The sequence below is a fragment of the Crotalus tigris genome, unplaced genomic scaffold (assembly GCF_016545835.1).
Source record: "Crotalus tigris isolate CLP2741 ecotype Arizona unplaced genomic scaffold, ASM1654583v1 scf7180000023617.9722795, whole genome shotgun sequence".
NCBI lineage: Eukaryota > Metazoa > Chordata > Lepidosauria > Squamata > Viperidae > Crotalus > Crotalus tigris.
Genome location: NW_024100081.1, coordinates 3,536,876 through 3,560,049, shown reverse-complemented (window position 1 = coordinate 3,560,049; position 23,174 = coordinate 3,536,876). Strand labels below are relative to the sequence as shown.

Genomic DNA, 23,174 nt, shown 5'->3' with positions numbered 1-23,174 from the left:
AATTGCATCGTTAAAATATCACATCTAGAGAATACCAAATGGGGAAGTCTGTTTTTATGAACAATGTATGATCAGCTAACTTTGATTCTCATAACCAAGGGGAGTAAATTACTATAATATCATATAGTAGTTAAGAGAACAAGAAATTGGAAACACTTGATGGAGCTTGAAGTACCAAGACTTTTGGGGGGTTAAGAGACTTCTTGCCAGATCATAAAAGAGCCTTGCTCAACTCCCCATTTTAACATTCACCTATACAGTGAAAGAGCACCAACACAATTCATAGACGTAATCATTTGCAGACCTGGTAGGCACTCTTAGCTGACATAAATGAAAGATTTATTGTTGGGATGATGAAACAAAGAGCAAGTTGTGCAAACTTTACTGAGCTGGATTATGAAAACATGCCTTTTCCATTTCCCATTTTTAACTGCTTTGGGTGCAGTTTCAAAATAAAGGCCAAGACAAGTTATTCAGCAAAACAAGTTGCACGTTACCTGAGCACAGGAGCGTTTTTGTATACAAGTTATCTTATACCCACCAAAAATAACACAACAAATGGAGAATCCACACAGTTTGCTAAATAAATCTAACTCAAAATGTGCAGCATAATTCTTTTCTGCAACTAGCATCAAAAACATGATTTATAAAGGATTCACATTCACATTAATTTTTCACAAAAACAAATTATTTACAAATATGCCTATTTATAATTCAACATTCTACTATTTCCAAAACTCTTTCATCATTATTCACTGATCAAGGTAGTTGTCTGTCTAAATCACATTTCTGAACCATCCATATTCCTAACAGAGCGGCAGTGCTATTAATTTCTCATCCCACTATTATCAAACCATTCTATTTGCTTCAAATTTTAATCTCAGTTACTTCATGAAGTATCTCTACTGTAAGAATCCAAAACAATTAAACATTTGGTCAATTATTGTATATAGGGGGAAAATATCCACTGCAGCATTTTATTTCTTTCATAAAATATAATACACATTGTAGAAGTAATATACCGTTGGAAAACTATTTTGTACGGAGCTTTGCTAAAAAGAAATTTCAAAATTGAAATAAATTTTATTTGTTTTATTCAGATATATTCTGCATTATAATAATAATAAAATTTCCTTTTTTTAAAACAGTAATTTTATTAAACATTTTAACAATAGTAAAATGTAAGATTAAGAGGGATAAAAAAATAAATAGAAAGTGCAGAAAATAGAAAAGAAAGATATATTTAAGGAAATGACTTCTGATCTTCTTTACATAACCTTATTTTATTTTATGGGTTTCCGCACAAGGAGCAACCTTTTAGAGCCCAAGTGAGCAATCCCCAGACCCCTCCTTATTTTGAGAACACCAATGACCTGGATTTAATGCTTGGCCACCAATTTCCAGTGTTTGCGGAGACACATCAGTATGCCATTTTCCCCCCCACCCCGAAGCCATAATTCTATTGATTCCAAACACAAATATTCTCTTGCCATTTCTTTCTTTCCTGGGTATGTCATTACATTGTCTTAGATATATTAAACTTAATATTGGAGATATAAAATTGAGTTATTTTCAATTTATTAGGGCCAAGAGGCCAAAAATTTGAGGTATTAGAGTTTTTTGAATCTATCCATTATGTGTGATGGCAAAAAGAATATCAATATTATGGTTTATATGAAGAAAAACAGAAAAATGCAAAAACTGTAAGGGAAATTTTATTGAGTGTGCCTGGGGAAGGTGTTGAGAAGAATTCTGAATAAGAGAGTGTCGCATCTGGCAACTGCAGTGTGGTTTAAATGTGATCTGCAAAGCAGATTGTTCTTCAACATTTCGTTGAAAAATGCATAGATGCAAGAAAGAAAATTTACCACATTTGTTACAGAGAATTACAATAGACTGCTTTGTTAATGGTTCAACCTGAATAGAGAGGATGACTACATTATGTAATATTTCCTTCTTTGTTTAATGTATTTATGTATAAACATATATGGAATGCATATGGTAATATCAGAGATGTCCTGATTAGATTTGGAAGGTGCATATACTTTTGCAAGCAGATAATGATCTATTTTGGCTGAAATCCTGAACAATATGCAGCAGATACTAATTGATTATTTGAGAATGCAAATAATCTGGCCATTATACTGTACATACTCCTCCAATAATCGTGGAGTAATAATCCAATAATTTGCCTTCAGAAATTGTGGGCATTTTCAGGCATATGTTGCTTGACCCACAATTTCCACCCTTGTTAAAGAGAGAGAAATACATTTAAAATAATATAGGCTTGGTTGTTGTCAGATAGACTTTGCATACACATGTCAAAATAATAGTAATAATAATAATAATGACCAAACTGGCCTGCAAGAAAGACCAAATGAAGAACAGAATAGAGGCATGGGAAGACAAAGCACTACATGGCCAATACGTTAAAAAAAAAAACTGGGAAAGCAGATAATAACCTGGCAATGGCTAAGAGCAGGAAAATTGAAGAAAGAGACCGAGGGACTAATTCTGGCTGCACAAGACCAAGCCTTAAGGACAAATGCATATAAAGTCAAAATTGAGAAGACAGCAACAGACAGTAAGTGCCGCCTATGTAAAGAAGCTGAAGAAACAGTGGACCACCTGGTAAGCTATTGCAAGAAGATTGCACAGACTGACTACAAGCAGCGGCATGACAAAGTAGCAACAATGGTGCATTGGAAGATCTGCAAAAAATATCATTTGCCTGTAAGCAAAAACTGATGGTATCATAAAATAGAGAAAGTCATAGAAAATGATAAAATTAAACTGCTCTGGGACTTCAGAATTCAAACAGACAAGCACCTGCAACATAACACCCCAGACTTAACAATTGTTGATAAGAAAGACAAAAAAGTCTGGATAGTGGACGAGGCTGTGCCTGGAGACAGCAGAATAGACGAGAAAGAACTGGAGAAGATAACAAAATACAAAGACCTATAAATAGAAATAGAAAGACTGTGGCAAAAGCAAGCAAGGGTAGTACCAATAGTAATAGGCTCCTTGGGTGCAATCCCGAAACAACTGGAGCACCACTTGAACGCCATTGGCACTGACAAATTTGCTATTAGTCAATTGCAAAAGGCGGCCTTACTAGGAACTGCTTCCATCCTGCGACGATATCTGTAATACCATCAAACATCCACATCTGCCTATCCCAGGTCCTGGGTAAGGACTCGATAGGTAGACAAAATGCCAAATCCAGTCTGAACATCTGGCTGAATATGCGATGAATAATAATAATAATAATAATGATGATGATGATGATGATGATGATGATGATGATGATGATGATGATTGGAAGGGACCTTGGAGATCATCGAGTCCAACCCCTGCTCAGGCAGGAAACCCTACACCATTTTGGACAAATGACTGTCCAGTCTCTTCTTAAAAACTTCCAGTGTTGGAGCATTCACCGCTTCTGGAGGCAGATTGTTCCATTGGTTAATTGTTCTAACTGTTAGGAAGTTTCTCCTTAGTTCTAAGTTACTTCTCTCCTTGATTAGTTTCCATCCGTTGCTTCTTGTCCTGCCTTCAGGCGCTTTGGAGAATAGCATGACTCCCTCTTCTTTGTGGCAGCCCCTGAGATATTGGAACACTGCTATCATGTCCCCCCTCGTCCTTCTCTTCGTTAAACTAGACATACCCAATTCTAGCAACCGTTCCTTACATGTTTTAGCCTCCAGTCCCCTAATCATCTTTGTTGTTTTTCTCTGTACTCTTTCTAGAGTCTCAACATCTTTTTACATCGTGGTGACCAAAACTGGATGCAGTATTCCAAGTGTGGCCTTACCAAGGCATTGTAAAGTGGTATTAACACTTCACGTGATCTTGATTCTATCCCTCTGTTAATGCAGCCTAGCACTGTGTTGGCTTTTTTGGCAGCTGCAGCAACTATTAAGCAAACCAATTCCTGTAGGTGGAAGATACCATTTGCTGCTTGAATGTGGTCTGTGTCCTACAGGGCAAAGATGATAAACATTGTTAACAACTATGGCCCTAGGGGGAAAAAAAACCATTCACAGTATGAAGAAGAAGTGTTGCCAGGACCGCTGTGCACAGGAAAACCAGGTCCTACTTTCCTTTCCTGCCATGGTTCTGACAAAAAAAGAGCTCTCCTCACATTTGGAATTAGTCCCAGAAAGTTTGCTCTATGTCCTGCTGTCTCAAAAAATACCTTCATTTGTTTACTTTTTGTACTTCTTCCCATCATGTCATTAGCAGCACGTTGTCTTTGGTTTTCAAAAAACAACAACACTTCAGATCATTAACGCCTGCCCAAAAATTGCAGTGAGAACTGCAGTAATGCCCTTAAATATTTCTTAAGATTTTAAGAATCTCACCTCAATGAGTATAATCAGTAAGGGTTAAGCGCAGTTCTTCTGTACATACTTTTTTGACTAGAAGGAAAAGATGAAGGGACAGTCCAAAGCTACAGGTAATCCTCAACTTATGACCATAATTGGGATCAGAATTTCTTTGCTTGTTGGAAGGCGGCTGGGAAGGTTTCGAACACAGGATCTCCAGACTCTGCAGCCTTTGTAAACACATGCTGATTGCGAAGGGCCCAAATTTTGATCATGTGGCTGTGGGATGCTACAACAGTTGCAAGTTACCTTTTTCAGCATTGTTGTAGCTTGAAATAGTCACTAAATGAATCATTGACTATCTGTATATTAGAACAACTTATCCAATATCTTTGTTTCCTTTTTCTTCTAGCAAAGATCACTCATCACCAAAACCATGTCAGTATTAAATGTGGATCCAAAGTCATTCTGAAATGGATCAAGGCAATCCTCTTATATTCTCATTATGTGCCAAACTCTTTTATCATCTACCTCAACAGGTTCAAAATCTCAACTCAACAGGCTCAAAATCTATGAAAATATGTCTAGGGATCATCATGTTAAACAAATGGAATAATCTCAACATTCCCTACATTAACTAATAGATAATCACAGATAGTCTTACAACCATAATAGTCCCCCAAATTTCCATTGTAAATCCTGATGGTTGTAAACCAAGGCACCCATATAACTAATGTGATTTATAATATTTTTTTTTGCAATGATCGTTAAGCAAATGCCAGTTATTAAGGCGAATCAATGTCTTCCTATAGGGCTATATTTTGCTGGAAACAAGCCATAAATCACAGTCATCTGACAATAGAATTCTGCAACTGGTCATAAGAGGTGATGGTTGCCAAACACCCCAAATGGTGCGTGTGTCCGTATGCGAGCATGCACAGCTATTGGAACTGAGTCATAAGTAGCTGTGGGGAGTCTGTCGGAAATTTGAATGGTTACTAAGTGACCAGTTGTAAGTTGATAACCACCTGTACAAGTCCCAATTCAAAAAACAGAAATTGGCAAAGAGCAATCAATTCCACTGGATCCAATTACTGGATCGTTTAATGCTCTGCTGGACTTGTGAACCCACTCTCTGGGGAAAAAAGATTGATTATAACTGGAAAAATTCTGATGAAGTCACTTTACAGAAGTTTAGCTTTACAGGTAGTCCTCGTTTAGTGAACACAAACGGGACTGACAACTTGGTCAACAAGCAAAGCAGACATTAAATGAGATCATCAACTGTGTTTATGATCTTACTTCAGCTTTCCTTTGCTTTACAGATATGCAAAGGTCATAAATGCAAGAATTGATCATAAAGTTCATGGTTGTAACTTCTAATGGTTGCTAAATGGGGCAGTCGATAAAAGAGAACGTCCTGTATAGGTGAGAGAAACTGAGTTATCTGTGCATCAGAAATTGGGTGCTTGTCTACTCCTGCAAATGTTTTCATGTGGATATCTGAAATAACTAAACATGTTATTTGCTATCCAAAAATCTCCTTTTTGTATCATATTATTCATCTATTTGATGTTGAAATTGAATTTAGTGATTATAAATTGTTACTTAAATAATAATATTATGAACTGTTTAAGTATTTCAGTACAATTTATTTCTTGGCTTAAAGGATGTAGAATAAAGTCCAGCACACTCACATACACAAACATAAGTCTTTTTAAGTGAAATACCTTAATTACATTCACAAACAAGAACTTAACCACTTTTGTATAATATCAGGTTGATTAATCATTATTATGCAAAACAATGGTAGGACAAAATGTAAGGTTTTATTTTAAGTTGAAAACATTTAAGCGGTCTAATTTTTGTTCTCAGACAATCAAAATTCCTATAGTCTGGGACATCAAATATAAAAAAGCATCAAATTAATCTTCCAAAAGTTCAGGTTTTAAAGACATTGCGTCATTATTTTTGTTAGCTATCTTTTTGATTATAATGCAGATGAGCACCAAATTTAATAAAACTAAAATAACACAAGCTATATATGAAGCATAACAGGATATTGCAAAGAGATTAGGTAGTTTCCTTCAGACTACTTACACAGCTCAAAGAATAAAGACAGAATGAACAAAAGCAAAGCATAACATAACATAACCCCACATAAATGAAAGGACACAATGTTGAAAAAAGAATACATTAATTATACATTTCAACTGAAAATTAAAAAAATATAAATTTTGGCAACAAATTCAGGGAACCCAAAAATATCAGTAATGCCTTTATGACAATTTGCGTTCCACTTTTCCCACTTTTGCTGAGAAGGAAACATACTGGCTAAATTTAAACCAGCTGTAATGATGAGTATTACAATTGGACTGAAGGGGAAGCTTACCTCATGAAAATACATTGTGGAAACTGCTGTTGGAAGATAATAAAAGGATTAAGTGCCATTTTAGTGGACCATTTACTTTTCAATCAAAATGTCTCATGTATTTCCTGTTCTCAAGTAGCCTGAATTCCAAAATTCCTTTGTCTATTACAGTACATAGTAGCAAAGACTGTCATAAGAAATTAATAATTTTAAATAGAAGGGAGCTTTTATGCAAGCAGACAGCAAGCTACTTGTTGCCAGCCTCCCTTGAATCTGTTCAACACACATTTAACCAACAAATGATGTTGATCAGACTGGAAAAATAACCAGTTTCAAATAAAGCAATAATGTTGTTTTTTGTCACTGGAAGCAATCGGGAATGGGAGCATCTTCCAAGAAAAATCATGAGATTATTTAATTTAGGCTTTCTAATAAACAAAAAAGTCTTATTTTAAATGAAAATTAACATTTTCAAAATGATTCTTCTTTAAATTTGAGGTACTAGACTTATCCTGAAGCCAACAGATGCACAAAAACACGAATAAACCACAATAATACTTCAGTCTGCAAATAAACTCCTTACAAACACTAATTTTTGAAGCAGTTTACCCACTTCTTTCTTAGCTTAAGAAAATGACTTTTTAAAGTATTTTTTAAAAAATTAAGCCATATTTAAAGAAAATCCATTTTGATCATCTACAATTGTGGTTTTCTTTGGAGTGAATTGTAAAAAAAAAACCTTTTTAAGTTATTTTAAATATTTAATTTCATCTTTTCTTTTTTGAAACTAAAGGGGCGTTGTCTTACCTGAATGCCTTTTCTCAGCATGATGATTTAGCATCCACCGGTGGGTAATCTCAGCCTTCCTGCTCAGACAAGTCAGAACTTTAGCCACGCCTCCCTTGGGCAGTGCTTTCCCAGTTTTGACGAGGCGAAGCTCCCATGACGAAGTCTGACGCAATGGCTCCTCCTGTAACAAACACCTGCCTAAACTGCCTATTAAGGGTGGGTGTGGATGCTACATCATCATGCTGAGAAAAGGCGTTCAGGTAAGACAACGCCCCTTCTCCAGCATGATGAATGTAGCATCCACTGGTGGGACATACCAAAGCCACCCATGTCCCTACGGGGGGGGGGGGAAGTCTAGGCATGTGTCCCCTGTGAGGGAACTACCTGCTGCAATACCCTTCTACCAAAGGAGGCTTCTACTGCAGCGAACCGATCAAGTTTGTAATGCCTTATAAACAAAGAGGGAGATGACCAGGTTGCTGCCCTGCAGATCTCCTCAACAGAAGCCTGGGTAGACCAGACCGCTGATGTGGCCGTACTGCGCGTAGAATGAGCTGTGACATTTGCAGGTACTGGAAGAGATTGGGATCTATAGGCGTGAGCAATGCAAGCCCTGATCCATCTTCCAATGGTAGAAGACGATATCTTCATACCCATGGAAGAGGGTTGGAAAGACACAAACAGGGCCTCCAACTTGCAAAAAGCTGCGGTACGCTTAACGTAGTGGTGCAGAGCCCTGCGTATGTCTAGCTTGTGCCACAGCTTCTCCAAGCGATGTGATGGATTGGGACAAAAGTTTGGAAGAATAACATCCTGAGACCTATGGAACCAGTTATTGACCTTCGGGATGAAAGAGGGATCCAATCTAAGGACCACTCTATCATCCAGAAAAATACACAGGTCGCTTCTGACCGAGAGAGCGTCCAGTTCCGATATACGTCTAGCCGATGTGATGGCCACCAGAAAGACAACCTTCACAGAAAGGAAATGAAGTGAGCAAGACCATATGGGTTCGAACGGTGGTGACATAAGGGCCTGTAACACTGTAGGTAAGTCCCATGAGGTAGGCAGCTACCACCAGGTGCTGTTATAAAGGAACTAGATTGTCACAGGTGAGAACCGTTGACAAAGCTGCAACCTGTATGCGGATGGTGCTATGTGAGAGACCCTTGTTCAGGCCCTCCAAAAGGTAATCCAGAATATCAGGAATAGTGACCTCCAAAGGTCTAAGATTACATGTACTACACCACGAGCAAAAAATCTTCCATGTGGCATCATAGATCCTATTGGTCGAGGGCCGTCTAGTGGCTTGGATCATAGAAATCACCCCAGACGAATAGGATTGCCTGGCTAAACTCTCCCGCTCAAGTGCCAAGAGGCTAGTTGAAGTCACTGTGGGTCTGGGTGTTGAAGTCTCCCCTGACTGAGAGAGACGCGGTCCGGTGGAAACTTCCATGGTGGGGAAAGAGACAAATCCATGAGGTCGGCAAACCACAGTCGCCTTGGCCAATGTGGGACAACTAAGATAACTTCCTCCTGTTCCTGCAGAAGCTTGCTGATTGTCACTGGAATCAGGGGAAGAGAAGGAAAGGCGTAAAGGAGCCCCTTGGGCCAATTGCTGCAGAGAGCATCCACTCCCTCCACCCCCGGTGAGGGAAACCTCGTGAAGTACCTGGGGAATTGGGAATTTGTCGGGGAGGCGAACAGATCCACTTGTGGACGTCCGAACCTGACCGAGTCTCTCTGAACAGGGCTGGGTCCAGGTACCATTCTGAATGGTTGACTGTGACCCTGCTCAGTGAGTCAGCTTGACGATTCGCCTCCCCAGATATGTGCTCCGCACTGATAGACTCCATATTGGACTCTGCCCACAACTCCAGTTCCAGGGCTTCCAACATGAGAGCCCACGAACGAGTCCCTCCTTGTCTGTTGACATGTGCCTTGGCTGCTACGTTGTCCATCAGAATGAGAACGTGATTTCCCGCCACGATGGTGGAAAATCGACAGAGAGCCAGGTGGATTGCCCTGAGTTCCAGCCAATTGATGTTGTGTGCTAAATCCGACTGGGACCATTGACCTTGTGCCATGTGAGTCTGCAGGTGAGCGCCCCAGCCGAACAGGCTGGCGTCCATAGTCAAGGTGAGCATGGGAAGCTCCTTGAATAGGGATCCCCTGTTCATTGCCGACAACATCCACCACAGAAGAGACAATAGTGTGTGATGTGGAACTCTCACCTTTCTTGTTGAAGCGCTCATGTTCCACTTCTGGAAAGGAAGAAGGAACCACTGGAGGGCTCTGGAATGTAGTCTGGCCCATGGAACGATCCCCAGACAAGAAACCATCTTGCCCAACAACTGGGACAGCTGGACCAGGGGAACCACCTTGTCTCTCCTTATCTTGTGGACCAATGACCTGATGCTGTCCTTGTGCTCCTGTGAGAGGTAAACCCTGCAAAGGTTGGAGTCTATAATCGCTCCTAGGTGGAGTAATCGAGTCGAAGGTGTTGTGTGACTCTTCTTGAAATTCATGGAAAATCTGTGTTCCTGAAGAGTATTGATTGTTATTTGAAGGTCTGATTGGGCGGAATGGAAAGAACGGGATTGGATGATTATATCGTCCAGGTAACATTGTACGCGCACCGGGATTGATCTGAGATGGGCTGCCAATATCTTTGTGAATACCTGAGGAGCTGATGAAAGCCCGAAGGGTAGGGCCCTGTACTGATAATGCCAGTGCGCATAACAGAACCAGAGAAATCTGCGGTGGTGTGGGATAGGGATGTGGAGATCTATAGAAGAGAGGAAATCCCCTTTTCTGATACTGGCCAGAATGGATTTGAGGGACTGCATCTTGAACCTCTTGTAGGTTAGGAAGTAATTTAGCCCCTTTAAATTCAAAATGGCTCTCCACCGCTCCAAGGCCTTGGGAACCACGAACAGAATGGAGTAAAATCCCCATCCCCTCTGTTCCCGAGGTACCGGTTCTATGGCTTCTATTTCTAACAGATGGAATATGGCCGTGGAAACTAACTCGGCCTTGACTGTGTTTCTTGAAGTGGGACACTGAATAAAGCGGTCTGGAGGGGTGGTTATGAATTCTAGAGTGAGACCGTATTTTATGGTCTCCCTTACCCAAGCGTCGCTGGTGGTAAGTTCCCAGGCATCGCTGAACAATGCTAAGTGACCGCCTATGGGAGGATTCCCCTTGGCGTCACTTGGAGGTGACTCCCGGACCCCCAAAAGGGATGCTTAGATTGGAATTGGCAGTCCTGTTGTCAATCCTGTCTGGGGGAGAAGGATCGGGAACCTCTGGGCCAATGCTAGGACTGCCCAGCCCGAAAGAACTGCCTCTGCTCCCAAGAGCCTCCGGCACGAAAGGACTGTCTGCGGAATTCCTGCTATGGCCTTTTATCCAGTTTCTTAGAGGGGTGCGTGAGGATCTTGCGCTTATCCTTTCCCTCAATAAGGTATGGTTCTAGGATAAGACCAAACAGTACCGCTGTACTTATCGGTTGAGAGGCGCCATTTAAATTTTAAATCAGCTTTCCACTGCTTCAACCGCAGTAACCTGCAGGATGAAGCAGTGGCCGCTACAAACCTGGCAGAATGGAGGGAAGCATCAGCCATATATTCAGAAACAGCGAGAAATTTTCCTAACGTCTGATGTGCACGCACCTGGTCAGGAGAAATCAAGGCTTGCATCTCGCGAAGCCACATAATGGACGCCCATGCAAAAAAGGACGAAGACATTGCCGCCTTGATCGCCCATGCTGAGGCCTGATGAGCTCTACAGAGATAAAATTCAAACCTTTTGTCCTCCACTTTTAGGGATTCAGCCATATCCCCCGGAATTGTGGATGAGGAGAACAGCGATGTGAGAGGAGTATCTACAGTAGGCACCTCTAGAAGAGAAGCAAATGAAGAGGAAACGTTAAACAACTTCTTTTCCGTACTGTTAGGAGAAGGCAGAGTGGCCAATGAGGTAGATGGCTTAGGTTCCTGTTCAGCGGCCAATTTGGCCATAGTACAAGCCTTCATAAGTAATGACCTGAACAGTGAAGGATCAAAAAGACCCAATGTTGGGGTCGGATCCGGAGCAGCCTCCTCATCCTCTGACATAGGGATGTCAGCCGTCTCAAGGTCCACTGATTCGCCTTCTCCTAACTGAGAGGATGTCTCAGACTCCCGAGTGCCAGTTAACAGGGCACGCCCTGTTTGAGTTAAAGGTATGGGCAGAGGTTGTGGCATCTGAGGGAACCCTTGGCCCATGGATGACGCCATGAACTGACCAAAGGTCTGATGCATGAATGCTTGAAACTGTTCAGACCATGCTTGTTGGCCTGGATAACAAATTCCAGCTGAAGTGGAAGAATATGCTGCTTCAGGAACCTGTTGTGTGACTGAAGGAGGAGGAGGTGGTGGAGGAGAGGGACCAACCTGCTCAGTTTCCCCCTGAGGAAACTAGGGGCATCATGAGAAGGTGCAAAATGAGGCCCAAATGGCAATGGGTCCAGTGAAACGGGGGAAACCACGTCAGCCTCACTGGACCTGAGCCTTTGAGCATTGGAGAACTCCTTCTCCAGCGCCAGATGTCTCCTCGAGGCCTCTCGCTCAGCTGCTTTGGAGGGTTCTATGTTTTTTGTCTTGGCCTTTTTCTTTCCCCCGCCTCCAAATCAGAAGACCTGCGCTTTTTTTGTGCGGGGGGAACATCAGAACCCTGCGATGTCTGAGGAGTTGCACTGTCTGCCATCGCACACTGGATATTCCAGGTAGGAGATGTCTATGAATGGGGGAAAATTAACATGCAGGTCTGTTATCAGAGAGGGAGGTTCCCGCACTCTGATGAACCGCGAAGGCAAACAGCCAGACAATTCTCTAGAACTGTCTGTCAAGGCCCTGCGTGCACAGTGCCGCGGACTAATGAGAACAGGTGGTACTCTAATAAAAACCCTCTCAGAGAAATGAAGAATGTGTGTGATCAACCAAATAATACCCGGGGAGCTTGAATAATCCCCCTTAGAACCTGGCAAGGCAGGCTAAAGTTTGTAAAATCAGGCCCAATCACCCCGCTATGGTACATAAGGGCCTTCAAAATGGTGACCACGCCTGGTATTAAGACTCAAAATGGCAGCCCGAAGCCTCGTGGTCACTCAAAATGGTGGCATCCTAACTAACGCCCCAGCGATCTTGTGGCTTTTTTTAGCCCAAAGAAAGAAAGAAGCAGAGGGAGCTTAAATGGAAGGGACATCTCCCCTTTGAATAAGGCAAAACAACACTTGCGATTTGTAGTGCAGCCTCCGCTGCGAATCGGAGCCTCGTGCACCAGAAGGGACCTCGTGCCATGAGATCGCCACCAACGAAGCCTACCAGCTGAACCGCTCTCCCGGAAAGCCCCGAGCACCAAAAGCAAGCGCCGATTTCAGCGCTGAACAGCTGGGAATCCCTGAATCCCCCGACGATCAGGTACTGCTGAGAAACGGTCCGGAGAGAGCCGGAAAGGCCCCTTTAGGACCGAAAGGAAACTTAAACTGCCTTTGAGCTCCCTGAACTGAAATTGCTAACCAAAAATAGAAAATAAAAAGAGATAAAGAAATTGTTGTTGTTAATTGCGAAGTCTTGTCCGACCCATTGCGACCCCATGAACAACGTTCCTCCAGGTCTTCCTGTCCTCTACCATCTTCTGGAGTCCATTTAAGTTCACACCTACTGCTTCAGTGACTCCATCCAGCCATCTCATTCTCTATCGTCCCCTTCTTCTATTGCTCTCAATCTTTCCCAGCATTAGGCCCTTCTCCAGTGAGTCCTTCCTTTTCATTAGGTGGCCAAAGTATTTGAGTTTCAGCTTCAGGATCTGGCCTTCTAAAGACCAGTCGGGGTTGATCTCTTCTAGGACTGACCGGTTTGAACACCTTGCAGTCCAAGGGACTTGCAGGAGTCTTCTCCAGCACCATAGTTCAAAGGCCTCAATTCTTTGGCGCTCAGCCTTTCTTATGGTCCAACTTTCACAGCCATACCTTGCAACTGGGAAAACCATGGCCTGGACTATACGCACTTTTGTTGGCAGGGTGATGTCTCTGCTTTTTAGTATGCTGTCTAGATTTGCCATAGCTTTCCTCCCCAGGAGCAAGCGTCTTTTAATTTCTTGGCTGCAGTCCCCATCTGAGGTGATCTTGGAGCCCAGAAAAATAAAATCTGTCACTACTCCATTTCTTCCCCATCTATTTGCCAGGAATTGAGAGGGCCGGATGCCATGATTTTGGTTTTCTTAATGTTGAGTTTCAAGCCAACTTTTGCACTCTCCTTCTTCACCCGCATCAAGAGGCTCTTTAGTTCCTCTTCACTTTCTGCCATTAGAGTGGTATCATCTGCATATCTTAGGTTGTTGATATTTCTCCCGGCAATCTTAATTCCAACTTTTGATTCATCTAGCCCTGCCTTTCTCATGATGTGCTCTGCATATAAGTTAAATAGGCAGGGCGACAGTATACAGCCTTGCCGGACTCCTTTTCCAATTTTGAACCAATCAGTGGTTCCATGTCCAGTTCTCACTGTTGCTTCTTGACCCGCATATAGGTTTCTCAAGAGACAGATAAGATGGTCTGGTACTCCCATCTCTTTAAGAACTTGCCACAATTTGTTGTGATCCACACAATCAAAGGCTTTTGCATAGTCAATGAAGCAGAAGTAGATGTTTTTCTGGAACTCCCTAGCTTTCTCCATGATCCAGCGTATGTTGGCAATTTGATCTCTAGTTCCTCTGCCTCTTCGAAATCCTGCCTGTACTTCTGGTAGTTCTCGATCCACATACTGCTGGAGTCTAGCTTGTAGGATTTTAAGCATACCTTTACTAGCATGTGAAATGAGTGCAATGGTGCGATAGTTTGAACATTCTTTGGCATTGCCTTTCTTTGGAATTAGAATGTAAACTGACCTTTTCCAATCCTGTGGCTACTGTTGAGTTTTCCAAATTTGCTGGCAAATTGAGTGTAGCACTTTTACTGCATCGTCTTTTAAGATTTTGAATAGTTCAGCTGGAATACTGTCGATAAAGAAATAACCAATATCTAATCTAATTCTATGCTACTACTAAAGCAAACAAATCTCCTATTTTAACTAGCCTAGCTGAGGAGCCACACAAAGTTGCGTCCTACTGAGCCGAGACTAAGTCAAAAACTGGGAAAACACCATCCAAGGGAGGCATGGCTAAAGTTCTGGCTTAGTCTTGTCTGAGCAGGAAGGCTGAGATTACCCACCGGTGGATGCTACATTCATCATGCTGGAGAATATATTTTAATAGTCTTCCCCATAATTCTTCTACAGTTATAAAAATAAACATGACACTGAGTGTTTATTTTGTAATATTACATAAAAACTCAATTCTGATTGGACAAAAGATCCATTCAAATATACTGAACTGACTACAGTACTGACAATTGTTTGTTTATACTGAAGAGTATACTTGAAGTAGCCAAATATAGACCCATAGACTAATGCACTATTTATAAGCGTCTACAGTCCAATTTACAATTATAAATTCTTCCAGTATTACCTATTATGTGAGGTTAACATAATGACATAAAGATTTGTATAACATAATTGATTAGAAAGGTAACATTAAAAAACTGCCACATAATAGATGCCAAACATATACTTCGAAAGAACAAATCTACAGCATGTTTTATGTTATTGAGTAAATCTAGAGTTCTATTCCACCTTTCACCACTGTAAAAGCCTGTAACTTTGCTTTTAAATTATACTTTTAAAAGAGAGAGGACTCTTTTTATATATCTTTTAAAAGCAACCTCCAATATGGCTACACACACACTGTTGAGTAATCCAAGTATTTCAATAGTTTCAAATTTCTAATTTAGGAATACAGCACAATTATCTTATTAAGACACAATGAAACTGGAGATTTTAATATCTCCCCTGTCTCTACACAAGCTATCTGTGCTGCTTAGTGTTAGAGACAATTCTTGCAATCTTAATGTTTTTCTAAATGCAATAACAACATCTACTGCAGTGGAAAGTTATGTGTACTACTTTATTATGCTTGGATTCTTGTCATGAGTATATAAGCCACATCATTTACCAGTATGACGTCAATGGAAAGATTTAAAGGATGTTATACACATAGGATGGATAAGAAACAAGCAAAATCCCTGTTGTTTAAATATTTCAAAAATATAGCGTTTAGTATATTAGACATCATATTAGTAATAAATTATATAGGGATATTTAGAGTAGAAAAATATTGAGATAAATACTAATACACAAAGAGCATACTGTGTATAAATACAAAGTACAAGCATAATGAAGAATTATGAACTATTCCATGAGTAGAAGAAACCGCATACAGTACTTTAATTATTTGATTTCACTTTCTAATACAATCATCTGCATAATAAACCAGGAATACGAAAAAATAAGACTGTCAGGAATGTCTTCTCATCACAATTAAGACATTATTCCTAACCCTAAGATTTTGCTTCTTAGGAACAGCATTTGGGAAAAATAAGTCCAACAACACTGCCATGTACCCCTTCAATATAAAGTACATCTTAGTTTGAAAAGAATAACTCTCACTCCAAAATCTGACAAGTATTGTACTTAGGGGGGGTTGTTTTTCCAAAACACACTCAACCACAATCCTGTGAATAAACACCAGTTCTTCAAAGTGATCCTTCTTGATGACATTTGGTGCAGTTATTCCTTTGTAAGCAATACAGTTTGGGTTATATTTCACAATTGAGTTTGGAAGCCTGGTCCAATCTTGCTTTGTGGTTACCTACTCTATTAAGAGTTTTATATTATTGCCACTGAACTGCAAATCATTAGTTTTTATTTTAATTTCCCACATAACTAATAATTCAACCAGAGACAATGCTTCTCTCAACATGTTGGCATTATGGTGTAGCTTAGATCTGCCTGATCAGAGAAGAACAGCTATAATAGCTCTGTTCTGAAAACTGTTTTTTATATATATTAAATGAAAGCCATCCTGAAAGTTATATTAGATGCTCAATTTTAGTCATTAATAATAATTACTAGGATTCTCTTTCTTTTCTGCCATCTATCATTTCAAAAGCTTCTGCTCAGCTGGGATACTGTTCAAAAGCAAACTGGAAAAAAAAAGCATTAAAATGTGCTCCATGTTTCTTGATTTAAAATATCACCCAAGGCACATTGACTCTCCGCTATGTTTAACTGTTCCAAACTGCTTTGAACATTCTGTTAATTTTTCAGTGGCCTTTTCAAATATAAAACATTTGTATTTAAAAGCTAAATTTGTTGCAGTGGGCAACAAAATACAACATGCCAATATTTATAAACAATACTTATATTATTTCCTCTCAAAAGAACCCAAAATGAAGCATTAACAATTGAACTATAGGGTAATAGCATAATTCTGAGAAAAGAATATTGTGTAGTAAAAGAGCAGTTGTTTTTAAACAGGTAAGATACTGCTTCATAATATCACTATACAAGTTACATAAAAACCCTGTAATTCTATAGGAAGAATATTTTAGAAGACAGAAAAGGGGGGAGGGGGCATCCCAGAGCATTTCCAGTCAAATAAATACATTCTAGACTTACCATACACTTGTTTGGTTTTTCTCCCGAATGAACTCTCATATGGATTAGCAACTTGTAACGAGCATTGAAAGGTTTATACCGGCGAACACAGCCTGCCCAGAAGCAAGTGAAGTCCTCTCCTTTCCTTTGATCAATATGAGTCTTTTCTATGTGCCGAACCAATTCATCTTGCTGATCATAGACAGCACTACAATCAATCCATCGACAGATCTGCTTACCGCCGCTGGCCTCCTGCTCATCACCTTCGCTCATCTGAAGAGACTTTGGAGACACAGAGGCCTGTAAATGTCTTAGTGCCCCTTGAATGTGGCTTTGCTGCTCATGTAAATGATAAGGTGGTGGCAGCTCTTGGGGATGCTGAAAAAGAGTGGAGGCAGAAGAGTATTCATCAAGTGGTTCCTGTTTTAAGAAATTCAACTTCTGTTTGCTGTGTAAAATATCTGGCTGAGGAGCAGAAGCCGTATTCATTATAAGGCAGAAGCTTGCGTTCTCTCCTGTGTGCTGCATTGGGGAATAGTCACAGTCCCCCCGGATAGTTTCAGAGGAAACAGGGACAAGGCATACCGAAGGGGAAGGAATATGGCAGTGGTTCCCAGATTGCGAGCAGGACTGGGGGCGAGAGGGTTTCTGAGCACTATGGAGAGTGATCTCTCTAGGGGAAGAGGCAACACCCGCTGAATTAGTCCACAGTCCATTCACACAGGTAACCAGCGAAGTCTGTGATGTGCGGATGATAGTTGTAATATCAATCCCATCAGCAGAAGATGGCAGCACAGAGATGCATCTCTTCTTCAGGTTGCTTGCCTGTGGTCGACTTGAATGGTGAGGGGTGTTGAGTGACAAGGAGCCCAGGGAGGGACTATGTTCATTATTAAACAATTGCGATGAAAGTGAATTGGTAAGGCTATTATGGTCAAGATGAAGGCCGCCTGAGCCTTTCAGTTCCATTCCGTCAGTAATCCCTCTGTGTGCAGAAACCTCAGATAGGCCCTTATAATCACCCAAGCACTCCTGTTTTATATGCTGAGTAGTGTGACTTCCATTCATGCACGGAGTGGTAGCATCTGCCGAGTCTTGAAATTGGAGAGGCCTGCAACACAGTTTCATGGATTGTCACTAGGATGCTGAGAATTTAGCATTTTCATGCAAGGTGCAACATCAATTAAGCTTCTAAGAAAGGGCTGGTCTGAATTCTTCTGTATGCTATTTCTCTATTGCAATATCTGCATTTGAGCATTTTGGAATGCTTCCTCATTGGCAATAAAAAAAGAATGCTATCTCTTGGAAGGTATGAGCAAACTGCACTCATACTAATAAAGTACCACTACAACAGTTTGCAAAATGCATATATATAACACAATCTATGGATTCAACAGATAATTTAGGCAAAATATAGAGTATTAATTATTTCCAGATCTCTCCAATTTAGTTCAGCTCAAGCAGAAATATCAATAACGCTACATTTATTTTAGGAGTCTGGTATCACCTTATATGATTAACCAATTTTATTAGCCATTTAATAAAGCTGTAAAATTATTGCTGCTCACATCATCAGATTATACAGTGGCTAAACTGGTATAAGATTCAAAGTGAAATGGGGGAAAGAAGACAAAACAGGTTATGCAGATGCAGGTTGCATATGGAACAGATTAAAAGAATCTTATCAATTAATAATTGTAATATATTAAAAACCATTGTGCTTATTGAGACCTTCTGTAATTGTCTCTATTTACTATTATAAAAGAACATTTCTTTATTTTCTCTACTCAGTGACTTATAGCCAATTTTATGGAATACTAGCATTAAGATAATTTATTTAATAAGCTTGCCTGCAGTACAAATACCATTTTAAAGTAGATGGCAGAATTCTTAACTACATGTTTTTATTTGAAGATATATCGATGAATAAATTCATTCTCCCTCCCTCCCTCCCCCCTCTGTCTCTCTCTATCATACACAAACATACACCATATAATTTCATATGTAAAGTTATATAATAGATATAAAGAACAGTTTAAGACAGTTTCCAACTTGACCATTCTAATAAATCCCACAAATTCAAAATATCCTCTTAAAAAGATTTAGAATATTTATAATTCACTAGTTTCTTTTGAAAATATCTTAATATTTTATTATTACAATAACTTACATGAACATCTCCTTTTAGTTTAACACTCTAATCTCTGGATAGATGTTCCATGTATTCTTGATATAGAGTTCTAAAATATTAATTTCAGAATTCCCTTGGTTCAAATTTATCTCAAATCATGTCCTTGCTTTTACTTTTAATTCCACATCCTGTGGAATTTCTTTCTTTAAATTTATTTATCAACTTCCAAAACAATTTTATATATATATTGATATTGTTCTGCATTTGAACTATTTTTAAATAAAGTTTAGTCATCCCCTGATCTCCATGACTACATTCTCTGCATCTCTTTTTCTCTATGCTATTTTTACACAATAATATGCAGCAATTATTCTCTTATATGCATTTTTTTCTCATCCACAGTCTCTTTTACTTCATTATTCTTCCAAGCCTCCTTTTCATACTTCCGGTTAGTGAAATTCCATACTCAGTTTTACTCTGTGAAACTCATCCCACAAATAATAGGACTATGCAAAACCTTCAAGAAAATTTTTAGAATCCACAGGAGTGTGAATAGGCCACCTCTTCTAAATGGCTAAAACATCTACATCTTTTCTGAGGCTTGACTGCTGCTCCTGGGGTGCGGATAAACATCTACTGTACTTTGCATATATTTTCTACAGCAGAGCAAATGGCATGTTTCAGGAGATAGCTAGGAGCATTTTTAAAAGGAAAACAGATATACCGCATTAATAATTAAAATTTTAAAAAATGTTCTGAAAACCTCATTCAAAGGATTTACATAGCCATAATAAACAATACAGAAATAGGTCCTTTTAACCTCTTTTTTTCCAGCCAATAAAAAAGCATCCATAAAAGTACTTTTTTCAGGAGAATATTAGGATAAGCTACTAGTTTCATAATAACTCTTCAGAGATGAGTTCAGTGTAGCTTATTCCAAGATAAGGAAGTAGTTTCTGCATTTATAACTCTGAAGTAGCTTCTTTAAAAAGATAAATATTCCCTCACTTACATTTTTTCTCTTCTGAGCACTGCCTTATAATACAGTTTTATATAATTTGTGCTTGTGTTACAGGCCAAAACTGGGTAGACTCACTCACAAATCTACCCATTCTGGTACTAGACACTGCTCAAACAAGTAAGAAACTGCCAAAGTCTTAGATGAAAACACATTAGACAGCCCTAAATTTTAACTGACAGGCAACTGGCTAAAGTTGTTAATTTACCACTGTGAGGTAGCCTCTGCAAAAAGACATGGTTCCACCAGCAGGAAGAAGATGAATTCTCCATTCTTACAGATTAATGGTTTCAACTGTTTGGGGCATGGGATTTGCTACCACATCATAGTATAAAAAGCATGGTGACTTTGAAAAAAAAATTGTAATAACATCAAGTTGTGCAACGTTACATCTGGGTAACAAAAATGAAAGGCATATGTACAGAATAATCATAGGCCCTGGCACAGCAATATTACATGTGAAAAGGATCTGGGTGTCCTTTTCAACCACAAGTTAAATATGAACCAGCAGTATAATGCAGCTGCTAGAAAAGCAAATGCTACTGCAGAAGCACACAATCCAGGTTATGAGATGTCATTGTGAATCTATTCTGCCTAGTCAGATCCCATCTGGAATGCTGTATCCAGTCCTAGGTATCACAGCTGAAAAACAAGAGACAAATTGGAACAAATCCAGACAATCAACTATCTGGAAATCTAGTCCTGGATATCTGGATATCTTTAGTTTATGGAAGACAGAGTGAAGATATGATAGTGGCTTTCAAACATCTTAAGAGCTGTCCCAACAGAAGAAGTGGACTTTCTATCGCCCTTATACCAAATTCAGAACCAATGTCAAATCTGCAAAGAACAGGTTCATGCTAGACATCAAGAAATATGTCTTATGAGGAAATGTCATTTGGTGAAATAGGCTATTAAATAAATGGTGAGTTTTCCTTTGTTCGGGGTCCTCAAATGGGGCCTACATAGTCATCTCTTATAGATGCTCTAGTGTAGAGGAGAGGAACAATGGCCCTTTTATGACTTGTGGATTTAAACTCCCAGAATTCCTGAGCCAGCCTTGCTGTCTCAGGAATTCTTGGAATTGAAGCACGCAAGTAATAATGGGGCCATGGTTCCCCACCTCTGCTCTAGTGGATTCTACATTAAGTAAAATGTAGATAGATTTAGATTTAGAAGTTTTTCAAACTCCATGACATTTAAGATGTTTAGACCTCAACTCCTGCTGACTGGAGAATTATGGGAGTTGAGGTCCACACATTTTAAGTTGCCAAGTTTGAAAAACACTAGTTTGGATAATTCCTTAAGAGCCCTTCTAACCCTATGATTATATGATACAAACCCAGACACCTTTTGTGAGAGGTTATGGGGAGACAGGGAAAAGAAATAAACTAATAAGTGCTAAAGGTGAGCCTACTGATGATTTATCTCATAAACAGCAACTCAGTAAGGGTGGCAAAAACCTCGGAAGAAGCCTTTCAAGTCATTCAAAGAGACTCTACCTAAATGATTGCATGAGGATGGAAAATTCCAAGATTCTGTATAATTACCCCCCTCTCCAGACTAGTATCAAAGATACCTTACTGAAATGTGTATCATTCTTGCTTCCTTGATCTTGCCTAGCTTTGGTACTAGTGAACCTTACCTAGAAGTCGTATAATTCCAGCTAGAGAAACAATAAATGTCTTCAAACTGTTTGATTTAAGAACGTAAATTTTCTAGATTAATCAAAACTTCTGAACATCATATTTGGCAACATGCCGGTAATCCTTGATTTACAACCACAATTGAGTCCAAAATATCCATTTCTAAGCAAATGGATAATTAAATGAATTTTACAACCTTTCTTGCCACCTGTTAAGTTGCAGTTGTTAACTTAGTAACTGTTGTTAATTGAACCTGACTTCCACATTGACTTTGCTTCTCAGAAGGTGGCAAACAGTGATCACATGACTAGGGACACTGCAACTGTAATAAATGTGAGTCAGTTACCGAGTGTCTGAATTTTGATCACATGACCATGGGGATGTTGCAATGTTCGTAAGTGTGAAAAAACAGTCATAAGTCACTTTTCCCCAAGCTGTTGTAATTTTGAGCAGCCACTAAAAAAATGTTTGTAAGTTGAGGACTACCTGTACTGAAGCAGAAACACACTTTTGAAATCTATTCGATGAACTTGGGTAGAAAAAGAAAATAAACAGTGATATCTGGAATACTATTCTTAAATTCAGAAGGAATGAGAAAAGGTAAAGGTTTTGAGCACATTAGGAAAAATAGATGATTTTGTTGGTAACATCCAACTGTTTTGCTGGCTACAATACACACCATTTTTTTTTTAGGTTTTGCTTTGTTATTCTAGAGTTCAGAGATAAATAGTAGAAATTCCCTGGAATGGTCAATAGAAATTTCTAGGAATGTTCAAACAAGCACAGCAAAGTATATTTATAATATATTCAAATTATTTCATTTTTTCTTCTCTATTGCCAATCTTAAATTCTAAATGAGTTATTTATTGATTTAAGGGATACTGAGAATAACAACAACCATGTATGTTTGTTTTTAACCTCAGACAGGACATTTTCTTGAATTTATTTGTAAAGTAATTATACACTAAATTTTTAAGAATACACCTTTCCCCCCCCCAAAAAAAATAGCTGGTAACAAGCATTAACACAACTTCATTATTTTTTCATTTGTAATGGCTTTTGGCTCGAAGCTAAAAATTGCCAACCAAAAATTCTGGTAGCACTCTTTACTAACAAGCACTGGTGAATTCTACACTCTGAAAATTCAAGCTAAAAAGACAATGCTAAGATAGAGCACTCTATCCTACTAAATACTAAAAAAGCATGTTTAAAGCAGAGATAGTAGACAAGCTGCTTTATGGCATCACTATAAATATGGTCCCTGCAGCTCAGAGGTTCCCAACCTTTTGGGCACCAGGGACCAGTGCCATGGA

General features: G+C 39.5%; 1 protein-coding gene across 1 annotated transcript in view; it reads right to left on the bottom strand.

The window, feature by feature from the left end:
- The window catches only part of GLIS1 (GLIS family zinc finger 1), a 235,904-nt gene that overhangs the window by 118,058 nt on the left and 94,672 nt on the right, over positions 1 to 23,174 (bottom strand). Inside the window, exon 3 of the mRNA XM_039320006.1 lies at positions 17,088 to 18,177. Coding sequence (XP_039175940.1) covers positions 17,088 to 18,177 — 1,090 coding nt within the window. The remainder of the gene's footprint in view (positions 1 to 17,087; positions 18,178 to 23,174) is intronic.